Source organism: Geotrypetes seraphini, chromosome 14, assembly GCF_902459505.1.
Source record: "Geotrypetes seraphini chromosome 14, aGeoSer1.1, whole genome shotgun sequence".
Lineage (NCBI taxonomy): Eukaryota > Metazoa > Chordata > Amphibia > Gymnophiona > Dermophiidae > Geotrypetes > Geotrypetes seraphini.
In genome coordinates, this window is record NC_047097.1 from 32352325 (window position 1) to 32378305 (window position 25981).

The following is a 25981-nucleotide window of genomic DNA, read 5'->3' on the forward strand; positions in this document are numbered from 1 at the left end:
CTTCGATATCAGGTATATTATTTTATAAATTGCTGCCTGGGGAACGGAGCGACACGATCACACGTCCATGTATCGCGCGCGCCAAGCCACGCCCCCTCCTCTACGTTATAAAACAAGCAGACCAACAGGACTTCTGCAAATAATTGTCGTCAATATATTTAAGTCTTTATAACCGAAGCCAAGCTGTTCACTTTAATTTAGACCCCTGAAGAAGCCATTAAGAAGGCGAAACGGGTCCCGAGCCACAGGCCATAAGCAGAAGCACCGGCAACGAAAAACAAGAAAGTGTTGGGCTTCTAGCTCTATGGTTGCACTATATATTGAGCACTTTATGATTAGTTTTTTGCACAAAGCATTTAGCACTTTAAATCTTTAACTTAACTCTAAGCTCGATGAAAGATACCATATCCCTGCTTAAACTGATTTTAAAAAACTTTGATTGATCAGTACAGATATCTGAGAACTTATAAGCACATAGACCGATATATATTGACTACAATTATTTGCAGAAGTAAACAACTTATACCATCTCCATGGCTGGCACAAGTGCTAGCAAGGAGAAATTAGGTTCTTACCTGTTAATCTTTTAGATGGACGAGTCAACGCTCCTCTGCTAGCAGGTGGAGACTGAGAACACATTGACTTTTGGCAGTAGTACAAGTGGGCTGTGCAGTTCCATCTACAATCAATCTGACGAATAGCCAATAAGGAACCAACTAAAAACTTTGAGCTATAAACACAACACCACCCCACGGAAATGGAGAAGACAAAATAGTTGTCTGGATTGGACACAGAGACACTGTTGGATGCTGACTAGAACAAAAACCTTCAAAGTGTCCCCACAATTCACTAGCTAATCCAGACGAACAAATTACACTCCTCAAAACCAAGAAAAGATACTGCAGAAAAAACGACTCTTCGCAAAAAAAAAAAGCCAAGTAAAACGACAGGGCAGGTTCTGTGCCAGTCTGGAGAGACTAAAAGAAAGAAAATTAGCAGGTAAGAAGCTAATTTCTCCTTCTTTATCATCCCTTTAGACCGGCACAGACGGATGGAACGTACCAAAGCAGTACCCAACACAGGTGGGACCCCCGAAGGGCCGCCACTAGGACACGCTCACCAAACACCATGTCACGATGCGCCTGAACGTCCACTAAAGAAACCAAATCTGGGCTTCATTCTCCAACCTGTCCACCCCCAACACAAGGAAACTAATATCCAAGCCCACCTCCAAGGAGGCCGCCATTGACCTCAAGACCTTCACAAAATCCTTTGCCCGAGGGCAACGAGAATCAATGAGGGAGTGAATCTGAGACTGCAACTTCAGCACCCGGGCCTCAGGAATGAAGACCTTCCCCAGGCTGATGTCGAAGAGAACTCCGAGATACTCCATGTGCTGAGACAGAGTCAACCGATTCTTTGAAAAGTTGACAACCCAGCCCAGCGACTGCAGAAAGTACACAACCTGAATCGTGACTTGGGAGCTCTCCTAAAAAGACTTGGTTCAAATCAACAAGGATAAACCTGAATTCTCTCCTTGTGCAAGGCCACTGCCACCACCACCATCATAACCTTGGTGAAGGTCCGTGAAGCCATGGCCAGACCAAAACGAAGCACACAAAACCGATAGTGCTTTCCCAAAATTGCAAAGCGAAGGAAGCGCTGATGGGAGGCCTGAATTCGGAATATGAAGGTAGGCCTCTTTTAGGTCGAGAGAAGTCAAAATTCCCCAGGCTGAACAGCGAGAATCATGGACTTCAGGGTCTCCAAGCGAAAAGATGGATCCTGGAGAGCCCTGTTTACACCTTTCAGATCCAAAATAGGCCGAAAAGACCCCTCTTTCTTGGGCACCACGAACTAAATGGAGTACCTGGGCCTCCCCACTGCCTACAATTGACAAGCAGTGCACACACGAAGAAGAACCCTACTCGCCGGTACCTGATGCCGACGAGAATTCCCCTTCGCAGTGGCTGGAGCACTTCATGCAGACACCAACTGCAGCATCTGCTAAGCAGGAGCATAATAAGCACTTTTTCAATTTCTTTAAAGTGCTCATTGTGAACCACTAGGGAGGGAATAGTAAGTGCCAGTTAGCAATAAAAATCAATTAAACACTTTCTTTCAGACGTGCACTGCCTCAGAACATTTTTAAAAAAAATAAAAACTTTAACTAACAAAGGAGCAGACCCCACAGGCTCTCAAAGCTGTAGTCTTTGCCTGACTGTGGCAAGGCATACAGCTGAGGTACCTCTAATTAGAATTTAGGAAGGTGGGGGAGGGACTCGACCACTCAAGTGTGGCACCCCCGAGGTCAAATAGACCCACGAGAGGGTCCCCCAAGCTCAGTCCGGACTGCAAAAAAGGGACAATAAAAAGGTCACTAATCACACCCAACAGGTCCTAACTAACAAGAGGAAAGACTGCACAGGCTTACCACCTCCACCTGCTGGAGACTGAAAACAGACTGGTTGTAGATGGGACTGCACAGCCCACTTGTACTACTGCCAAAAGTCAATGTGTTCTCAGTCTCCAACTGCTGGCAGAGGAGTGTAAACCCATCCATCTGTGCTGGTCTGGAGGGACAATAAAGTGATTATGCAAGTATTCTATAAAGGAAAGTAGAAGCCTACAGTGCTTCATAAAATAAGCTCCTACCAGATGCCCAAGTATAGAATTGGCCTCATAATGGCAACATAGTAACAGCATTAAATATTATATATAGTCAAACCTTGGTTTATGAGCACAATTAGTTCCAGAAGCATGCTCGTAATCCAAAACACTTGTATATCAAAGCAAATTTCTCCATAGGACATAATGGAAACTCAGATGATTCGTTCCATAACCCAAAAGCCTTATACCAGGGGTGCTCACACTTTTTGGGCTTGCGAGCTACTTTCAAAATGACCAAGTCAAAATGATCTACTAACAATGAAATTTTAAAAAAACACAAAGCACAATGTACGCAGAGAAAATGTTAATTATCATTTATATTCCGGGATTTTTTCAAAGAGGTCAAGGCAGCTGACTTTATGCAATGCCACCTCAGTAACAACTATACAAAAACAGACAAATATACCCCCTCCCTTTTTACTAAACCGCGATAGTATTTTTTAGTGCAGAGAGCTGCGCTGAATGCCCCACACTGCTCTCGATGCTTACAGGCTCCCTACGCTAAAAATCGCTATTGTGGTTTAGTAAAAGGGGGCCATAGTGCAAAATATAGACAGCAGATATAAATTCTCAAAACAGACACATTTTGATCACTAAATTGAAAATAAAATAATTTTTCCTACCTTTGTTGTCTGGTGATTTCATGAGTCTCTGGTTGCACTTTCTTCTTCTGACTGTGCATCCAATATTTCTTCCCTTCTTTCAGCCTCCTGTATGCTTCCTTTCCTCCAGACCTCATTCCCTCCCCCAACTTTTTCTTCCTCTCTCCCTGCCCCCCTCCCTTTTCTTTCACCCTGCCCCCTTATTTCTTTCTGTCTCCCTGCCTCCCCTCTCTTTCTTTGTCTTTCTCTCTCCATGCCCCCTTTTTTTCTGTCTCCATGCCCCCTTTCTTTCTTTGTCTTTCTTTCTCCCTGCCATCCCCCAAGCCACCGCCGCCGAGTTCTGAGCTCTCCCTGCTTCCAGATGCCATAAAGAGGACACAGAAGTGCCGGGCCGACCAGCCTTCCCCACCCGACCTCAATTCTAACGTTTATAGAGGAAGTTCCGGGCCAGCCAGGCAGCGATTGGCTGGCCTGGAACTTCCTCTCCGACATCAGAATTGACGTTGGGTGGGGAAGGCTGGTAGGCCTGGTGCTTCTGCGTTCTCTTTACAGCGTCGGGAAGCAGGTAGAACACAAAGGCAATGCGAGTCTATCACGGAGCCCGGGATGGGCTCCGCGATCGACTTGCGTTGCCTTCCCGATCTACTGGTCGATCGCGATCAACCTTTTGGGCACCCCTGCCTATACAAAATACAAAAGCTTTAATACAAAATACAAGTAAAACAAATAACCTGCAAGGATGTGTCCGCGAGCTGCACTTGTGAGAAGTGCTCGCAAAATGTGCGAGAAGATGCGGCTCACTTAAGCGCTGTGAACATTGAACTGTGGGCTGCTATACTTGGTACGAGCGCCGTCCTGCTAATCGGTCACATGCGCGCGCGTTACGTATAAACACGCAGGGCTTCGATGAGCGCCACAGACACGTACAACATAAGCGCTCCTCGACGTTGTGCGCGCATACGTGCTCATTTATCGAGGCAGCACTCGTTTTGCGAGTTAAAATTTGCTGGAGTGTTTTGCTTGTCTTGCAAAACACTCGCAAACCAAGGTTTGACTGTATTCAGTGCCACTATATATATAAATATGCATTAATCTAGGCTCCAGTGCTTATATTAATATGGTCACTGTGCCAGCTGAATATTGACCTCATTATGATTTAGCTAAAGTTGGGTAATTCTATTTAAAAGGAAGTGGAAGCAAATGCTGGGGTCAAACCTACACATGTTTACATATTGAAAAATATTCTTACAGAAGCAGAGTTTCCAATCCCCATGGACACCCAGATCCTACCCCATGTCTGTCTCCACATGAACTCCAGGTTCTGGGTGGCAGCAAAGTGCTTTTTGATGGAGTAGTGAACTCTCTGGATCAGCATGCTAGTCAGGTTGGAACGCTTCAGCAGGTAGGGCATGGTGGAGCTGTGTCCAAAGGGGTCCACTGCCCAACCCGATCTCGGTGTTACACCTGAATGAAGACATTTGCATATTACAGTTCAACAGTCAGTGAATAATCAGGAGCAAGAAACTATGGAGAAATTAGGTTCTTACCTGCTAATTTACTTTCTTTTAGCTTCTCCAGACCAGTAGAGGTTAATCTTTACGAATGGGTATAAATCCAATCATGACCAGCAGGTGGAGACTGAAAACAAAACTGTGGAATACTACATAAGAGATACCTTTCCCTATCAGTCTGTCGAATAGCCAAGCAGAACAAATAACTGGAAACAGAAATAAACAATACTCCGAACAGGAGTAACAAGTAACATACCCAAATGCTGTTGGAAATTGCAGAGGAGAAATACCAGAAGGAAAATGTCCCCACAGTTCGCCAGCTAAGCCAGCCGAGCCACAGCCGCTGTTCTTTAATTCTCCCCGGCCCTAGAAAAATACTAGAACCCGCAGCAAAAAACAAAACTGCCCGCGCAACAGCCCCAACAACACAACAGACAGGGTGGGGACCTCTACTGGTCTGGAGAAGCTAAAAGAAAGTAAATTAGCAGGTAAGAACCTAATTTCTCCTTCTTTAGCACTCTCCAGACGAGTAGAGGTTAATCTTTACGAGTGGGACGTACCAAAGCAGTCCCCATCACGGGCATGACCCCTGAAGGGCCGACACCAGAACACACGCCTGAACATCTACCCAGTAGTATCTGACAAAAGAATGCAAGGAAGACCAAACCGCAGTCTTACAAATGTCCACTGGAGGTACGAGTGAAGACTCAGCCCAAGAAGCTACCTGCCCCTAGTGGAATGAGCCTTAAGAAAATCCGGAACAGACTTCTGTTTCAGATGATAAGCGGAAGCAATAGTCTCCTTGATCCAGCGCGCAATAGTAGCTTTAGAAGCGTCAGCCCCTCTACAAGGACAAAGAGATGATCTGATTTCCTGAGCTCCTGGATCCGCTGCACATAAGAGCGAAGAACCCGACCGACATCCAACTTGCGCAGCTGTCTTTGCTCAGAAGAGCCCTCCCGACTACCCAACACCGGGAGGACTACCGACTGATTGACAGGAAAAGGAGAAACTACTTTTGGCAGAAAGGAAGGAACAGGCCTCAAGACAATCCGCTCCCTAGAAAACTCCAAGAAGGGAGCCCTACAAGAGAAAGCCTGCAGCTCAGAAACATGTGTAGCTGAAGTAAAGGCCACCAAAAAGATCGCCTTCAGAGTAAGGACCTTCAAAGAGCAGCTGCCCAATGGTTCAACAGGCAGGCGCACCAGAACAGGCAGAACCAGATTGAGATCCTAAGATGGAACAGAGGGCCACACGGGAGGCCTGATTAACATGGCCGCCCGCAAAAAGCGAAGCACATCAGGAATGGCTGTCAAACGGTCACCTTTCACTAACCCACGAAAGGCTGACAAGGCCGCAAGCTGAACCTGGAGAGAAGACCAAGCCAGTCCTCTATCCAGGCCATCCTGCAAGAAATCTAGGATGGTAGGCAGGGAAGCGCGAAAAGATACCACCACCCGCGCACCTGGCACCACTCCTCAAAGAGACGCCAAACCCGCACATAAGCTCAAGAGGTAGAAAGCTTCTGGGACCCCAAGAGAGTAGAGATCACCTTATCTGAATACCCCTTTCTACCCAGGCAACCCCTTTCAAGAGCCAAGCCGTAAGACAGAAGGGAGCTGGATCAAACATGGGAATGGGATCCTGCGTCAGAAGGTCATCCAAGAGAGGCAGAGGATCGCCATCAGATGCCTCACCAGATCCACGTACCATGGATGTCAAGGCCAATCTGGAGCCACCAGAACCACAAGAACCGTTTTGCAAACAATGCGGAGAAAAACTCTACCCACTAATGGCTACGGAGGGAAGGGAACACGTACAACAGCCCCTCCGTTGGCCATTGTTGACCAAGAGCATCCAGACCCTCGGCCAGACCGTTCCTGTGACAACAGAGGAAGCAGGGCAGTTTGGCGTTGCTACTCGTGGCCATAAGGGGATGACCCCAAGCTTGCACTAGCAACTGAAAGGCCACAGGGCTGAGACACCACTCTCCGGGATCTAAGGTGTGACGACTGAGGAACTAAACCTGAACCTACTCCACCCCTGCTCTGTGTGAGGCCGAGAGGTCCTGAAGATGTGACTCCGCCCAAAGCATGAGCCGAGCTGCCTCCTGTGCCACCCGAGTGCTCTTGGTGCCTCCCTGACGAGTGACATAAGCCACCACCGTGGCATTGTCTGACAGAACTCTGACCGCCTTGCCCATCAAAAGGGAGCGGAAGGCTAACAGCGCCAGACGGACGACTCTGGTCTCCAAACAAAAACGACTCCCGAAAGGGAAATTTTAGAAGTGTAGTTTTGGATACGGCAACCGCCGACCAAGCACGAAGCCACAAGGAACGGCCAAACCAAAAGACCCAGACTTAGCCGAAGTCCGCATCAAGTCATAAAGAACATCCGAGAGGACCGAGGCAGCCATCTCAAACTTTGCCACCTCCTGATCCACTAAGGACCAGTCATCAGACTCACGATCCAGGACACGCTCAGCCCACACCAAAACACAGTGCGAGCCACCAGCCCCCTCACAAATAGCCACCTGGACCCCCAAGGCAGAGACATCAAAATTCTGCTTGAGAAGTGTCTCTAACGTACGCTCCTCAGAGACCCTAAGGGCAGAACCGCCCTCAACAGGCATGGTAAGCTGCTTAGCAATCGCTGAGACCACCGTGTCCACCATTGGCGAAAATAAGGTAGCCTTATCCTCCTCTGGGATAGGATACCCACGAGTCAGGGTGCGCGCCAACCGAAATGACGCCCCTGGTGTATTCCACTGCGCCAACACGATATCTCAAAAATCCTGACGCACAGGAAAAGAGCGGGAGACAGGACGGACCCCCTGAAGCAGAGGGTCCCCCGTATGCGGGGTTTCTGGTAGCGCATCTTCAAAAATGCAGCACCGAGGAGACCTGCTATATCAGGTCTAAAAGCGCATCGCTCTGAATAAAAGGCGCACCATGGACCCCTTTGCGCCAGAAGACGGGAAACCCGATGCCCCGCTGCGAGCGGCCGTCCCCTCTAGAGGATCCTGGAAGCCCTCTAAAGCGTCCAGGTCCTCATCCACGCCAACATACTCCTCCGACCACCAATCCGCAATCCAAGCCCCCCGCGGGCGCTTGGATAAGGGAGGAGGAAGAGGGTACGCCAAATGAAAAAGAGGGAGGTGAAACCCCAAGGACGCATGTGGGACCCCCAACTGCCTGAAATAGGCTCTGCATAAATAAAGAAATTAAATCAAGGGAAAAAACTCCGGGCATCCCCAGAGACGCCCTACCCAAGCAGGGGTCCCTGCTGAAACCTGCCCCTATGTTTCAATACAGGGGGAAGGTCACCTGAGGTTGCAGACAAAATGGAGGGATCCCGCTAAAAATAACCCCTCCAGGGCCTGTAGCAGCTGGGAAACCTGAACTGTCCCAGCTGCTAAGCAGGCAAGCTGGCAACAGCTGATAGAAAAATCAGCTGAGAGGGAATCCTTTTTCCCGTACCATCGGTGGTTCGGGGAATCCCTCTGGAGGCAGTGAGAGAAGACCGAGCTGCCTCACTGCCTTCAGCCGGCTCGCGAGGCACTAAAGCCGGGGAGCTCTGGACGCCTGCAGCTGTTGCTGATGGAGCTCCACCACCTCACCGACTCAAACCGCCGAGTTCAGGCCGGCTACGAATGCCTCGCAGCTGGACCAAATTGTGTCCCACTCCCCCGGAGAAGGGCACAATTGCTCCATACGCGATCTAGCTAGAAGAAAAATGCCGGTTAGTGCAAAAATACAGTAAAATACAGTAAATTGACAGGGAAGCAACCCTGCAGACCGGCTCTACCTCAGGATTTTATTTTATTTTTTTCAAAACAGACTCCACAGGCTCTCGAAGCAATATGCCTTGCTTGATTTAGGGGGCAAGGCTTACTACCGAGGCTCCTCTAAAAAAATGTGGGGAGGTGGAGGAAGTGGGAGGAGGGACCCCACTCGAGACCTGCTAGGTTTGACACCCTTGAGGTCGTACGGACTCCCAAACAGGGCCCACCCAAGCTCAATCCGGCCAAAAACAGGGACTAGAAACCCCTAAACAAATTTCAACAGCCCTACCAAGGGCGATGGGTACAGCTCACTCACACCTGCTGAAGACTGAAATAGACTGATAAGAATAGGGAAAGGTATCTCTTATGTACTATTCCACAGTTTTGTTTTCAGTCTCCACCTGCTGGTCATGATTGGATATATACCCATTTGTAAAGATTAACCTCTACTGGTCTGGAAAGTGCTAAAAAATACTCAATATTCTGAGGCTTGCTCCCGTTTATAAATAGAAAAGAGAAAATAATTACCTCCGGTGTCATTTTGGTGGTTCTATATATTGTATTTACTTTGGGGGGGGGGGGGGTCAGGGATTTGATATAAACGCCTTTCTATGGGACAACCAAAGTGGTTCACACATATTATACACAAGCACTTTCACTGTCCCTAGAAGGTTCACAATTTAAGTTTTTGTAGCTAGGGAAATGGAGGGTTAAGTGACTTGCCCAAGATCATGAAACTGCTTCTTAACCCACTGCATTTCATTTTCTTACCTATATTTTTCTCCAGCCACTGATGTCCTTCAATCAACTGATCAATCATAGCAAAATAGTGAGAGTTGGCTTCATCAGGCATCACCCAGCCACCGGTTGCCATCTCCAGTTGACCATTCCCAACTAACCTTTAGATCACACACAGGAAGAAGGATCAGTTAAAAAGGCATCGCCAAAAATAGATCCAGCATATGAAAGAACCAAACGGTACCTAGACTGACCTACAGCAATAATAGGCACTATTTAAATAGTTGAAGTAACAGATCAAGACATATTACAATAATATTTTTAATGCAACTTTGCAATCTGACAATACAGCATAGGCAAATGATTAGTCTAAAGCAGGGATCTCAAAGTCCCTCCTCGAGGGCCGCAATCCAGTCGGGTTTTCAGGATTTCCCCAATGAATCTGCATTGAAAGCAGTGCATGCACATAGATCTCAAGCATATTCATTGGGGAAATCCTGAAAACCCGACTGGATTGCGGCCCTCGAGGAGGGACTTTGAGACCCCCCAGTCTAAAGGGAATAGGGAGGAAGAACTGAGCCAGGCAGATTATCTATCCATCACTGACCTGCCTTTGTGCAACCCAGCTCAAATTAGAGAGAGCTAATGCTTTTAGACAGACTAAGAGGTAACATTTCCAGGGATGTGTGTTAAAAACCACTGCATCTGTATCCTTTACGGATTGTGCACTTTGGCAAACTGTTGAAAACTGCCCCCTTTGTTTTCAAATGTTGGCCAAAGCAACAAACAATAAAAAGACAAGAATACAAGCACTCCCACCAAGTTTCATAGACAGCTTTACTTTTCACAGTATTCAGACCACAGGCAAAACCAAAACAACTGATTTCAAGACAAATCTCTCAGGGAAAATTATTTCCCAATACAACAGCAATGGGAAAAGCTCCAACCCTTTCTAAGCTCCCTTAAGCCTTCTGTACAGCTGAATGACAAAGTAACCCTACCTGGCTAAAGTGAAGAGATCGAGCAGCCAGATGCCAGCTCAATGAAAGGGCCTTTTATCCTGTAGAACCTTAAATGTCAATATTATAATATAGTCTCACGCAATCTTCAGTGTGATTCAGAAAACAATGGCAAAAACGTACCCTGGAAGACTTATTCTGTTCCACCTGAAGCTTTTTTTAACCAAACCCAATGGCAGTTTAATACAGACAATTAGAAGGTATGCAAAATGCCTGATTGTCCAAGAACGGATGCAAGTTCTATATAATTATCTTAAAATGCACGTTCTGAACCACAGACAAAGCAGGCCTTAATGATCAATGCCGACTAAACGACCTGAGAATTGAAACAGGATCCACCTCAATCCACAAAATCTAGTTTACTGCTCATTTTAAATTAATCTACCTTCCAATAGCTAATCAATAATAAGAACAAAATGAGCCTCTCCTTTATCATGGAGACAACCTGAACATCACCTGCAGATATAACTTTAACTTGACGACATACTCGTATAAATTCACTTTCTCAGTAGCTGCACTTGTGAGAAACCCTCAAGAATATGCCAAATTCCAAGAAACAAAAAATGTTGATAAAGCCCAATATAAAATATCACACAACTAAAAGTAGGGAGAACGAGAGGGCACTCTCTAAAGTTGAAAGGGGATAGATTCCGTACAAACGTAAGGAAGTTCTTCTTCACCCAGAGAGTGGTAGAAAACTGGAACGCTCTTCCAGAGGCTGTTATAGGGGAAAACACCCTCCAGTGATTCAACACAAAGTTGGACAAGTTCCTGCTGAACCGGAACGTACCCAAGTAGGGCTGGTCTCAGTTAGGGCATTGGTCTTTGACCTAAGGGCTGCCGCGTGAGCGGACTGCTGGGCACGATGGACCACTGGTCTGACCCAGCAGCGGCAATTCTTATGTTCTTAAAGGTCTATCCAATTAAAAATGCATGCCACTATAGGTCTGTCCTATGTAAAGATGAAGTTCTCTTAGGTAAACCGCTTGGACCGGTCATATGAATTAGCAGTATAATAAGTTTTAATAAAACAAACATAAAAGACATCAAAGATCCAAACCAAAGATTGCAGTGTGTCTATTGGTTATATCTGGTCAAATTCTCTTTCATTGAAGGGTTTTGACCAATCTTTTTATGGATTTTCCCCCCCCCAAAAAAAATTCTTTATTGAAACATAACACAAAGTACACAACTGTTACAAGAAAGCAATATAAATATCTGTAGTTCAAAACAGCTGAAATACACTTACACAGGAACTAAAGAAAGACAGAGAATCCCAACCCAAGAACTCTCAGGGGTCAAAAACACCTTTGACAAGGTACCCCATGAACGCCTACTTCGGAAATTGAAGAACCATGGGGTAGAAGGAGACGTACATAGATGGATCAGAAACTGGTTGGCGGGTAGGAAACAGAGGGTAGGGGCTCAGGGATCTCACGTATGAAGAAAGGCTAAAAAAACTGCGGATGTACTCACTGGAGGAGCGAAGAGAGAGGGGGGACATGATTGAGACCTTTAAGTATATCACGGGGCGTATAGAGGTGAAAGATGATATCTTTAGTCTTACAGGGCCCACGGTAACCAGAGGACACTCGCTGAAAATCAGGGGAGGGAAATTTCAAGGTGATGCTAAGAAGTACTTCTTCACCGAAAGGGTGGTCGATCATTGGAACGAGCTGCCTCAGCAGGTGATTGAGGCCAACAGCGTGTCAGATTTTAAGAGAAAATGGGATATTCACGTGGGATCTATAGGGGAGTAAAAGTCAGGGAGTGGGTCATTGGTATGGGCAGACTCGATGGGCTATGGCCCTTTTCTGCCGTCAATTTCTATGTTTCTATGTTTACTCGGACTGGAGGAGGGTCACGAGTGGGGTACCGCAGGGCTTGGTGCTCGGGCCACTGCTATTTAATATATTCATAAATGATCTAGAAACAAGGACGAAGTGTGAGATAATAAAGTTCGCAGACGACACCAAACTATTTAGTGGAGCTCGAACTAAGGAGAACTGCGAAGAATTGCAAAGGTACTTGAACAAACTAGGGGAATGGGCGACAAGATGGCAGATGAAGTTCAACGTTGAGAAATGTAAAGTATTACATGTGGGAAACAGAAACCCGAGGTACAACTATACGATGGGAGGGATGTTATTAAATGAAAGTACCCAAGAAAGGGACTTGGGGGTAATGGTGGACATGACAAAGAAGCCGACGGAACAGTGCGCAGCGGCCGCTAAGAGAGCGAATAGAATGCTAGTTATAATCAAGAAGGGTATTACTACCAGAACAAAAGAAGTTATCCTGCCGTTTTATCGGGTGATGGTGCATCCGCATCTGGAGTACTGCATCTAATATTGGTCGCCGTACCTTAAGAAGGATATGGCGTTACTTGAGAGGGTTCAGAGGAGAGCGACACGTCTAATAAAAGGGATGTAAAACCTTTCATACGCTGAGAGATTGGAGAAACTAGGTCTCTTTTCCCTGGAGAAGAGGAGACTTAGAGGGGATATGATAGAGACTTACAAGATCATGAAGGACATAGAGAGAGTAGAGTGGGACAGATTCTTCAAACTTTCAAAAAATAAAAGAACAAGAGGGCATTCGGAAAAGTTGAAAGGGGAGATTCAAAACGAATGCTAGGAAGTTCTTCTTTACCCAATGAGTGGTGGACACCTGGAATGCGCTTCCAGAGAGTGTAATAGGGCAGAGTACGGTACTGGGGTTCAAGAAAGGATTGGACAATTTCCTGCTGGAAAAGGGGATAGAAGGGTATAGATAGAGGATTACTGCACAGGTCCTGGACCTGTTGGGCCACCACGTGAGCAGACTGCTGGGCACGATGGACCTCAGGTCTGACCCAGCAGAAGCATTGCTTATGTTCTTAAAAAAATAAACCCTAGACATCAGTCTTCCAAATAATATAGGGATCCCAAATTTTATAAAAAGGCACTAAGCGATCAGACTTTAATGTAGTCAGTTCAGTCATCAAAAAAATATAGTCCAACTTATGGATAACAGCCTCTATAGACGGGGAGGAGGGAGACCTCCAAGCTCGAGCCAAAACCAATCGTGCCAATGGTAATACTCCAGGCGGACAAATATGCTCCGCTCGTTCAGGATAGGAAGTCCCCAAGATCCGGGAAAGTAAAGCATAAACTTACTTCCAAAATCAAACTATCGGGGGAGACAAGATGGCGACGGGAGTGGACGCGTGAGTCCAAGCTCCCGTTCTGGCAGTAAAAATTTACCTTCGGTAACGTTTTCTTCAAAGTTCTTGGATGCCTAAGAGGAGGGGACGGCAGAGGGATATCCCTCATTTCTTGGCTGCGACTTCGACTCCGCGTCAAACTGCGATAACAACATTCGCAGTCCCGATGGCGTTGGGCGGATCCGCAGCTGAGCTCCAGGAGCAGCTCAGCATGGACGGCGATGCGTCGCTGAGCCCCTTGGGACCTGACCCTCTTCCTCCCCCGAGCAGTGCAACGGAGCTGTTACTTCCTGTTGAGGGATTTCGGCAGCAGCCGACTCAGGAGATGACCCTGTTGCAGGCAAACTCGGAGACAAGATCAGGAGAGGGAGGAGGAACACTGCAGGCAAGCGGTGTTGAGAGTGGGGGAGGTGAAACCCGGGAAGGAGAGCGGGAACCCGGGTTACCTCATCTCAAGCCGCTTGTGAAACCGGCGGTGGTTACACTGGATTCACTGTGGGGAGCAATTGAAAATCTTCAAACTGTATGTATTGGATTTATTTCCTTGATGGCTGAAGTTTCTACTAAAGTCAATAAATTGGAAATTGTTTCTTGTGATCAAGCGAAACAAGTAGGAGACATTGAAAAATCTATAACTGAGATTAAATCTTTAAATAACCAGAATGCAAAGGACAAAGTTTTTCTTCTCCGTAAAATTGAAAACTTGGAAAATCAAAATAGGAGTTTAAATTTGAGGATTTTAAATTTTCCTATGTCTAAATTTAAAACTCCTAGGGAATTATTTAAGGACTTCCTGATTTCTATATTAAAAATTACGGAAATGAATATTCCACCTTTGCAGAAGATTTATTATTTAAAAAGGACAATAAAGGAGTCTGATACAACTACTGAACAAGACTTAACAACTTTCTTGGAATCATAAAATCTTGAATTGTCCGGACGAGCTACACTGATAGTATCCCTGGTATTTTATCAGGATAAAGAAATGATTTTGAAATTGTATTATGGTTTAAAACAAATTTCTTTTTTGGGAGAAAGAATATATATATATCCGGACGTTTCAAAATGGACTCAGACTAGAAGGAAAGATTTTCTTACATATAGGGATAAAGTTGTATCATTGGGAGCTTCTTTTCAGTTAAGATTTCCTTGTAAATGTTTTGTTGTATTTCAAAACAATAGATACATTTTTTATGATTCTCAGCAGTTACGTTTCTTCTTGGAGGGTAAAGGTGTTTCATTTGCACCATAGTGATTTTCGGTGTAACTCAGGTCTATTTTTATTAACCATCGGTTTTCACTTAATTTCCTGTAAAACTTTAATATGTGATCTTTCCTGGAAGAGTTTCTCTCTCTTAGTCTCCTTCCTCCCTTATTGAGGACTATGTTTAAATAAAAAGTATGATTTACTTCTTTTTTGTTAATATATTGATCCAATAATGAAAATGGATTTATTTTGTATTATAATTTTTACTTTGAATTATCATGATTATTAATATTGGATGTATTAATATCGTATATTGCCTGTTAAGCACAATTGTTGTTTATTTGAAAAATTTTAATAAAGAATTAAAAAAAAACCAAAAAACAAAATCAAACTATCTTAGGACAGGCCCACCAAATATGAAGAATATCACCCTCCCCACCACATTCACACCAACAAGCCCCAGTGCCCAGCCCAAAGCCAGCTCGTAAGTGAACTGGTGTATAATACCAGCGAAAGAGCCATTTTCTCGCAAGGCACTGTCTATGGACACTGAGAGCAATGAGGATATACTATGTTGCCACTGCTGGGCCGTAAAAATGAGGTGAAGATCTTTCTCCCACCTCTATGTATAAACAGAGATAAGACCCTCCATAAGACAGGAAAGCCAATTAAACCCTGGAAATCACACACCTACTACACTTCTCCCTCCGTATTCGCTGTGGATAGGGGATTAACAGACCCACGAATACAGAAAAACCGCAAATAACTTTTTCATATGTTATTCGCTGTTTTCTATTAAAAACCATTGTGAATATGGTGAAACCGCGAATAACATGGTGGGAGACCTGGCCTGTTCCTGAAGGAGAGGCAAACACGGTGAAGAAAGTGCTGGGAATCAGCAATTTCTCTATGCAAGCTAATGTAATGTTGGGGGAGGAGCCATCAAGCCAAAAACCGCGAATAATCGAAACTGTGATTGCTGAAACTGCGAATACGGAGGGAGAAGTGTAGTACCCTTATACAATGCTCTTTCCAGATTAGTTTCAGCTAAAACTAGATCATCAGCTGCATAGTGGAGTAAAAAAGCGCATAGTTGAGTATAACGAAAAGAATAAAAGTTTTCTATAGTCTCTAAACTAGAGTAATAGGTAGGATTCGAAGCCCTGATACTTGCATGTTAAGTAGGGGCATTTATTCTCTGAGCCAGCAGGTCTTTTCCTTCATTTATATTTAATTATGCTATAAGTGGCATGCATTTTCAATTGGATAAACCAGCCTGAACTATTACTATGTCTTATTACTTCAGTGGAAACAGGAATATTCTTCAATTGGTCATCTCCCCTTACTACTCTGGACACTTTTACACCAAGGATACCCAGAGATGCATATACGTTCTTTGGAATTCTGCAAAATGAGAGGTACACAAGCTGTATCGTTACCTGATTAAGCAGAATAAAGGGAACATGTGAGCATGAACCGAGTGTGCACCCCATAGGGACAAACAACAGAGACCCACCTGCGAACTGCAGCTCGCTTCTGTGAATTGATATTATCCCACCATTTGGAGAAAAAGGAGATCTCTGACCAGATAAACCTCCTCCGTGAGTCTTCCTGAAGCTTCACCACCATGTTGTTCAGAATGTGCTGGGTCTGATCATAGTAATACTTATCAAAAGTTTTTATCCATCCTAAGAAATAAAAAAAGATATCAGGGATGTGTTTAGGTATGCAAAGATGCATCTAGAAATACAGTGCACGGGAGGCGAGGCTGGACCCAAATCGTCCAATATGTGCTTACTTTCTGCCCTCCTTCCTGCTATTATTAAATAGGCGTACAAAGACTGTAAAACACAAAAGGAAGACTGTCTTGGTTGAATGGAGGACATGCCACCTTTAACAACTGCTGTCATTCATTGCTTTGTCTCTGCCATGCTCAGGTGTTGTGTGATAAAAACAAATGCTGAGGTCAAGGAGGCTGAACACAAGCGCTCAAATGTGGCAACTAATAAAAATAAGAATCCCGAGGGGTTTTTTTTGGGGGGGTATCCCTGAGAGGACAATAATTCTGCAGTGCAGACCAACTGGCCCTGTGCTCATTGCCCCCTCAGTCTCCCTAGAGTCTTATCCTAGGGATGAAATAAAAGAATCAAAAAAGGGGTACAGCAAAAGATCAACCGCTTAGCCAGCTGAAGAAGGGCCTACTTCCTCCTCCTTGGCAATATAAACCTGTCTGAGACAGTTTGGACAGTGGCCGATTGTCAAGAACACAACTGGGAAAGGAACCGTCAGCTTTGGAATCATACTGGGAGAGCCAGTAAAGGAAATTAACAAATAAATCCTCATCTCTTGAAGACGTGACCCTTATCCGTAATAGCATCATGTTACCTGCACCTGTGAAAGGTCTAATCCTAGGTTGCGGTCAGCTTAGCCTCCCTGCATTTGCAAACCTAGAATTGGCCAAGCCTTATAATAGCATAATGTACCCCAATAACCCTGTCTAAACACAAAAATAGTTTCCAGGATGGGATCTATGGTAGGTATTCCTGTATAGTACATGCACTGACCAATGACAAATGAAAGTGGATGCTTTAGACGGGAGGCTGAATTCTTCTATGCAGTTCGAGCTTAAGCCGATTCTCTCTTACACATCTCCATATTACTGTACATAAGGCAGGATAATTCAGGTGTCTGAAGCCAAGTTGTCACTTACCAGGGTCATTATGTGAATGTGGGACCACAAACACCTGGAGAGGATCACTGTCCCACTCCTGAGGATCATAGGTAATGTCAAAACCTTGTTTCCAAACCCCTCCGTCTACATTATCAAAGGCCAACAGTGCATACACGTCCAGCATCTGAGAGGGGGAGAAAAAAAAAGCCTTGAATATGACTAAATGTGCAATCTAATCATAGCCTTAGGAAGGCCTGCATCATGAACAAGCTCTGTACATTATATCTGCTTTACTGTTTCAGAAAATCATAAGTTCAACATCACTTTTAACATGAGGTAATGAGAGAAAAAAAGGTAATGAAAATTTTACATTAGCCTAGTGGAGTAAAGAAGATACTTTGAGGAAGACTAGATGACCAATGAGCAATTCGATCAATCCAGCAGGCATAAGGCAGCTCTCGGGTTCTCTGTCCTAATCGTGGTCAGGTTTCAACCCATTAACCAAAAGCCTGTCAGGCTGAAATGTTCTCCCATACGTAAGTTACTGCATGTTGCATCTTTTCAAGAGAAAGCAAAGAATAATTCCCAATTTTAATTCTTACATGTGGATCGGGGGGGGGGGTGTTGGCTTTCTATTAATAATATATATGAATGATAAGATATTATATTCATGTGGTATATTTTTTGTTGTATATGGAAGTGGGAGGGGGTGGGGGTTATATCTTTTTGTTGTATGATATGGTAGATTTTCAAGTGATATTGTATTCTAATTCTTTGACATTTACTGTACACTTGTTGTGAATTATAAAATGAATAAAGAATTTAAAAAAAGAGAAAGCAAAGACTTGTAAAATTCTTAGCCATACACAGTAGCTTGAGAGCCTAGAAATATACTGTTAAGCTCAGTGGAAATTTTAAAAAGGGGCGACCCCTTAACTTTGCTTTGTGTTTTTCATTTTTATATAAGGGAATAAAATTAGCCTTGTGGACAAATGAAATGTGTTCATTGGTTGGGAGACCCTGACCCTACTGTCTCGCTATTATTTCAATAACTGTCCTATCAAACGTAACGGGCTGAATAGCTTAATTCTAAGCAATTTCATCTTACCAGCAGTGTTCCCTCTAAGCGGGCGGGTGTTGTGAGCAAACTTTTTTCACTGTGAGCTAAAAATATCGGGCGCCAGCAAGTTATGAGCCAAATAAATATGTTGCTTTCTACCACAGAACTTCCTTACGTTTGTATGGAATCTATCCCCTTTCAACTTTAGAGAGTGCCCTCTCGTTCTCCCTGCCTTAGCTACTAAGTCTATTCCCTTCAGTACCTTGAATGTTTCTATCATGTCCCCTCTCAATCTCCTCTGCTCAAGGGAGAAGAGGCCCAGTTTCTCTAATCTTTCGCTGTACGGCAACTCCTCCAGCCCCTTAACCATTTTAGTTGCTCTTCTCTGGATCCTTTCGAGTAGTACCGTGTCCTTCTTAAAGTACCAGTGCTGGACGCAGTACTCCAGGTGAGGGCGTACCATGGCCCGGTACAGCAGCATGATAACCTTCTCTGTCTCTTCAGTCCAGCATCTGCCCCTTCCATTCACTGTCTGTCTTTCCCTGCCATCTCTCCTCCTGCCCCCCCCCCCCCCAATTTGGTCTAGCATCCATCATCTTCCTTCTGTTCCCCTCATGGTCTGGCATCTCTATCCTTCCCTCCCCCCTGTGGTTTTTAGCATATCTCTCTTCTCATTTCCTCCACTCAGATCTGATCATTCTCTGCTCTCTCTTCCCTTTTCTTCTCTGGTCTTCCTTCTCTATTTTCTGCCTCCATCTAAATTAAATTCTTTCTTACTATTTAGTCCCGTTTCCCTCTTTTCACTGTGTCTACACACAGCTTGTCACCCCTTTCCCTCACCCCTCCATTATCTTACTATTTTCTTCCCCCTTTATTTATCTCCTCCTTCCATCCAGTATGTGTTCTTTCCCCACTTCCATTCAGCATCTGCTCTCCCTTCTCAACTGACATCCATCTGCCTTCTGCTCTCTCTCCCTTCTTCTCACTTCCATCATCTGTCCCCTTCTCTCTCTCTCTCATCTCCTCCATTCCATCATCTGCCCCTTCTCTCTCTCTCTCATCTCCTCCATTCCATCATCTGCCCCTTCTCTCTCTCTCTCTCTCTCCCCCCCCCAACTTCCATCATCTGCCCCCCTTCCCCTCACCTTTGTGGGTCACTTTCTTTCCCCTGAGGGTGGCTCATGTCACAGGGGAAGCTTTGGCCGAGCAGAACCGCTTGATTGACAGTGGAACTTACTTGATTGATGTCGATGCTGGGGCCCGTTGCCGTTTGAAGGAAAAAAAAAAAGGTGGAAAAAAGGAACCTGTAAAGGCGAGAGGAAGGGAAACCTCCAGGACAGCTGCTTCTTGCCCTCCTTCAGCGGCCCAAGAGTTCAGACCAGCAGCGGCAGCTCTGTATGCTTTTAACTTCGGCACAGAGCTGCCCCTAATCAATAGTTTAGCGCGGTTTCATGAGGCAGCCTCGGGGCCTTTGATAGCCGGCCCGCTTCGATGATGCGATGTGGGCCGGCCTAGCAAAGGCCCCGAGGCTGCCTTATGAAACCGCGCTAAACTATTGATTAGGGGCAGCTCTGTGCCGAAGTTAAAAGCATACACAGCTGCCGCTGCTGGTCTGGAGGTGCGGAGACAAGGCAGGAGGCAAACGCGGTGGAAGGCAGGAGTCCCGGCACAGCGACTGCAACAGGAAGTTGCAAGTCAGCTGACGCCGGCCTTTCGTTGCGGCGGGGACCGAATCCTTTGCGGACCGGCAAGATTTTGTTTGCGGACCGGCGGTTGAAGAACTGTGCTCTACACTGTGTGCGCTGTGACGAGAAACTTGTGCGCTGCGAGGTAATATTTTGAGCGCCAGCGCACCCCAGCGCAGCTTAGCGGGAACATTGCTTACCAGTAATTCATTATAAACTAAACTTACATTTTTAATGAGAATATGTGTGCTCAATGCTCCCGCACACTGACCATTTGAACCACTCCGTTCTCTTTTTTTATTTCCAATTAAATCCACGATTGATAACTGTCCCAAGGGCTCTTCAGCGCAAAGGTCCAGAGAATGTCATGCTTGCACGATATTCTCCGGACCCGTGAACTGAGGACCTGTTCCACTCCATGACCATCAGCATTTTGAGATAAGTGGCTTTTGGGTAGCCTATATATTATCTTGCTTTAAGGAAATCTTCATAGGTGACACAATAAGTGTATTTAGTTGGAAATACAAAAAGAGTGGTTCTACGATGGTTGTCTATGCCATTGGTCTACAGTTCAAATGACCAGTATGCGTGAGCATTGAGCACACATATTATCATTAAAAATTTAAGTTTAGTTTATAATGAAGAACTGGTAAGATGAAATTGCTTTCAATTAAGTTACTCAGCCCTTTATGTTTGACAGGACTTTATTTAAAGGGGTCCTGTAAATGGAGTCAAGTTCCCCAAGTTGTTTTGAGTGAGATTTCAATAACTGTGCCACTTTTTCTTTGCCTTGACAAAAGACAGAAGAACTCGAACATTAGTCTAATGATAAAGCATCCCCTACAACTTGTTCTCGATTCTTATTTCTACAAATGATAGAAAACATAGTTTTATAAGTTATTATACCACTATTAATTATTTCTATAGCACTACCAGACGCACGCAGCAGAGTCACAAAGAAGAAAACAGTTCCTTCTCAGAAGAGCTTACAATTTCATCAAGCAATAATAAACTTTTATTGATAATGACAGGAGTTGCCAAAATTACACTAGACTTAATTACACCTTCTGGTGGAATTCGTTGTGCCATATATACAAAATGGAAAGAACAATTGCCATACAAAAAGGGAATTATAATAATTTTAAAAAGATTTGGGGGCCATTGATAACTTATTGTAATGACTAGACACCTTTTTACACTGAAAGTACAATTATAATTAGGGGAAGGGGGGTGGTATATAGTTATATTAGAGGTTTAATAAATAATTATGAATGTAATATTTGTATGATATTTTTGATTACAATATTTGTGGGAAGGGTGGGTGGTGGAGAGAGGAAATTTATGTATTTAAGATGATAATAGAAAGAAATTCAAAGTGATGTGTATAAGTTCAATTGATGTAATATTGTATACTTGATGTAAGATGAAAAAATGAATAAAGAAATGGGAAAAAAAGAAAGAGCTTACAATTTAAACAGGCATGACAGACAAACAAGATGTCATACAGTTAAGGGGAACGGTTAATCAGCGGGCTGGGTTGGAGGGCAGAGGAATAGGTTAAGGATCTCCTCCAAAATGTGGGCTCGAGTGCTTATTGTTTTCGTTTATTTTCTTACAATTTACTGGCGATGTTGTGTGTCTTTGTAACATTATGAGAGTTAAAAAGAAGAAAATGCACCCAATATCTTACTGAAGTTCAAAACAAGCTGCAGTTCATCTTTGAAACACTGGAATGGAATATGATGACTAGAGATTACTTGTCAGTGAAAGTGTGGGATCTCAATATGGAAAACAGGCCTGTAGTAACATATTAAGTCCATGAGTATCTTCGAAGTAAACTTTGTTCTTTGTATGAAAATGGTTGCATCTTTGACAAGTTTGAATGCTGCTGGAATGGACCTGATAGTGCTATTATGACTGGTTCCTACAACAATTTTTTCAGAATGTTTTATAGATCTACCCGGCGGGATATTACATTGGAAGCATCTAGGGAGAGTAGCAAAGTCTGTACAGGTGGCAAGAGGAAGAAAGATGAAATAAGTGTTGACAATCTAGACTTCAACAAGAAGATCCTACATACAGCAGGGTACCCTAAGGAGCTGTAGCTGCCACCAATAATTTGTATATATTCCAGGACAAAGTTAACTAAAGATGACTTATTTGAGGACAAAGTCTTGTTCTTGCATAATAAGTCTACTTGTTTATCTATAAAAGAAAAAGGCTTTGTTTGTGAGGAGGAGGCACACATTTGTTTTCCGAGTGAAAGCTCACTTGAAGCAGAATTGATGGACAATACTCAAAATGTATTTATTTAAGTCTGAGCCTTCTTTTCCAGTTTATAGACCAAAAATTGAACACCCGAGGAAAATTATCATCAAACATGTTATTCCTCTCTTTCTTTGTCTGTCTCTCTCTGCTGTAATATTTGGGCCTTTCAAAACATACATTGTGCTTTATGCCTGTAAACATTCCTTCTCTGGCCTTTATCTAGGCTAAGGTATTTTTACCTTTGAGCACTTAGATAGGTCTTGAGTTGGTTCAGTAGCAGGTTTTCATGTATATTTACTCACTGACTGTATCTCTACTCACACCCTCTGGTGTAAACTACTTAATAAAAACAAGCTATAAAAAGTGTTTTAAAAAAGAAACACTGGAATGGGAAGACTAGGGATGCCTTACAATTAAAACGAGTTTCAAAGAGTTCAGAGCTGTGGCAGAAGTATTTGTTTACCTGCAGTTCTGTCTTCTGCCCTTTGCCTCCTAGAGCAAACTGACAATCTTGAGGGCAGATGGAGAGGAAGCTAGATTTGGTGTCAGGAGGCACAACCCAGGATCCATTCAGGGTGTGATAAGGAAGCAGTGCAGGCTGCCCCTCAGCATTGGCAGTCAGTTCGAGAACCGAGTCCTTTATATGGCTAATGATCACATGATTTTCCTCCAGAAGCTGCTCCAGCTGCTCGATGCGGTTCTGTAAAACTGAAATCTGGCTCTGCAAATAGAGAAACATCATCGGCTCATGCCACAACATCTATGATTGTCATTACATGGCATATGAACAAAAATTATGCACTCGCATCAGTCCAGTACAACCTTATCTTACTAATACTACCAAGAGCATCCACGCAATGATGGTACAAGAGAAAAGGCAACCTCCTTTCACTGAGAAGCCCGCATTATAAAGAGATCCATATCTCCTAGGGTAGTGGCTTACTAAACATGTCCCGAGTGAGATTTTCAAGTTATCCACACTGAATATGCTAAAATAAACATGCAAGCACTGGAGTTTCTTCATATGCAAATTAATAATAATAATAATAATAACAACAGTTTATATACTGCAATACCGTTAAGTTCTATGCGGTTTACAGAAGATTAGTGGAGTACAAGTTGAGTTGACGTACAAGCTGAGTTAACTTAAGGGATGTGGGAACAATGGGGAGAAAGGGCAAGAGAGGGGAAGGAGGGAAGTGGGTCAGCTGTCTAGGTATTTCAGGAATAGATGAGTTTTGAGGCGTTTCCTGAATACCTCATAAGTGGTGGGCAATAGGAGTTGTTCTAGGTCTTTACCCCATAGAGCAGCCTGATATGAGAGAAGATGTTCATGGTGTTTTTTAAGTTTGCATCCTCTAAATGTACACTTTCCAGGAGAGGTTTGCTCCATTTCCTTTTTTATAAAAATCATTGTAAACCGCATAGAACTTCACGGACCTGCGGTATATAAACTGTTATTATTATTTAAGCATTTTCCCTAGAAACAACCTTCCAACACATCTAAACATACCACCCATCCATTCTTGTTGCTTCTGCTCTCACCCTTCCTTCCACAGTCTAATTCTTTGCATACCCTTGGAAAGTTGCCTCCATTTTGGCGTCGAGTGGGATCATGCTGTACTCTGTCCAACATCAGGTAGAGGGAGAAGACGGCTACACAGAAGATGACCGCGCCACACGCGGTCACCTGCTTCTTCAGTTTCATCCCTGGGAACCGTACCAACCGACCTGAAATAGAAACAGCAAAAATAGATGTTTGCTTATGGCCAAGAAAGAAACCCCTGCTGTATAACAGAGTTGCTGTAAGCAGTGCGGCTTTCTTTCCCGATAGAGAAAGAAAAGGCAAACATCGGGGCTGACTAAAGGGAAATAAGCACGTAACAGGAAAAAGATTGTAAGGACAAAAAACAAAACAGGATTACAACTGTGGAATCTGAATACATGTACTCCTCCTCCCACCTCACCCATCCACCTACAACCCTTTTAAATTCTAAGACAATGAGTGCTTTGTAATCCTTCCTCTCCCAGAGTCACTTTTCTTAATCTTTTTTTCTGAAGGCTGAGGGGAGATATGATTGAAGTCTACAAAATTCTGAGTGGAGTAGAACGGGTACAAGTGGATCCATTTTTTACTGTATCAAGATTTACAAAGACTAGGGGACACTCGATGAAGTTACAGGGAAATACTTTTAAAACCAAGAGGAGGAAATATTTTTTCAGAGAATAGTTAAGCTCTGGAATGCGTTGCCAGAGGTTGTGGTAAGAGCGGATAGCGTAGCTGGTTTTACGAAAGGTTTGGACAATTTCCTGAAGTCCATAGTCTGTTATTGAGAGAGACATGGGGGAAGCCACTGCTTGCCCTGTAGCGGTAGCATGGAATATTGCTTCTCCTTGGGTTTTGGCCAGGTACTAGTGACCTGGATTGGCCACCGTGAGGACGGGCTACTGGGCTTGATGGAACACTGGTCTGCCCCAGTAAGGCTATTCGTAGGTTCTTATCTCCAGGGAAGATGATCTCCTACCTCTGCAAACAAGACGTGGCTTAGGCACCAGAGCTCAGATTCTCTTCCTGTAAATCAATGTTTGGCAGAGTTTGCAGTGATTCCAGATAACTAGGGGCAAGTTAAGTCAGTCTTGGATTTGCCCTGTTACAAGCATAGATTTATAGTTCTGCTTCTCTTAAAGAAATCTGAATGGAAAATTCACGTGTGCATATAACGGGGGCACATCTAGGTTCAGCCTAGCACTCTGCCCACCCTTTATCACCAGTTAACTGGCAACCCCATGGAAACGTTACAAGCATGATGCTCTATGGAGGCAATTCACATGTATAAAAAGCACAACAATTATTTTCTCTGTACAGATGTTGCCCCTTTTCATTTTGAAAATTGCACCACTAAAAGACATAACATTTTCCTGGGGTTAATTTATGTGCACAGAATTGAATGTTCTAAATTATACATACAAATGCAAACCTTGTCCCCAGGAATATGTAAGCTCACTGGGTCACAGGCGCTGGAATGGTGCCATAACCCAATCAATATATGTGCCCAACACAGTATCAGCAACTAGAGAGCTTGCAGGTGTGGTCAAAGCATTTGTTTGGCCCCCCCTCCAGTCAAAAAGGTGTTCCACTGCCACTGAAAGGTGGGGGGGGGGGGGAGAAGGACATTTCTGTGCCTAAACAATTTTACCTGTGGAATTAGTTCTGAAAATTAGTAATCTGAGCCTCGAGACAAATCCCTTCCAGTTAACAGTACAGAACCACCTGATTCCGAGCTTCAGCCTCTAGAGTTGTGAGCAACACAATTTGTAAGCAATAATGCAGCTAGTAGAAAGGTTTAGCAACCGAGCTTCAAAGACTAGAGAGAAGAAGGGACTGAAGGCACCTTTTTTTCCAGGAACCTCAGACGTTTCACAAAGAGGCAACACCATGTATGACATACGAGGAATTATTAGTCTAGCATTAAGCCTGGATACAAACCAAATTTGGGCGGACAGGACATATGTGCATACAAATTCATGAAGTGTCAACTGGCATCAATTTGCATTCAAGTG

General features: G+C 44.1%; 1 protein-coding gene across 4 annotated transcripts in view; it reads right to left on the reverse strand.

The window, feature by feature from the left end:
• MAN2A2 (mannosidase alpha class 2A member 2) overlaps positions 1-25981 on the reverse strand; it is a 115056-nt gene that overhangs the window by 84981 nt on the left and 4094 nt on the right. For 2 of the 4 annotated variants that reach the window (XM_033920503.1, XM_033920502.1), the window contains exons 2-7: positions 23997-24151; positions 22884-23141; positions 17447-17591; positions 16253-16424; positions 9339-9466; positions 4563-4736 (exon numbers count right to left, since the gene is read on the reverse strand). In XM_033920503.1, the coding sequence (XP_033776394.1) occupies positions 4563-4736; positions 9339-9466; positions 16253-16424; positions 17447-17591; positions 22884-23141; positions 23997-24128 (1009 nt within the window). In that variant the 5' untranslated portion in view covers positions 24129-24151. Of the gene's footprint in view, positions 1-4521; positions 4737-9338; positions 9467-16252; positions 16425-17446; positions 17592-22883; positions 23142-23996; positions 24152-25981 lie in introns of all 4 variants that reach the window. The other 2 variants (XM_033920504.1, XM_033920505.1) reach the window with 2 other exon arrangements.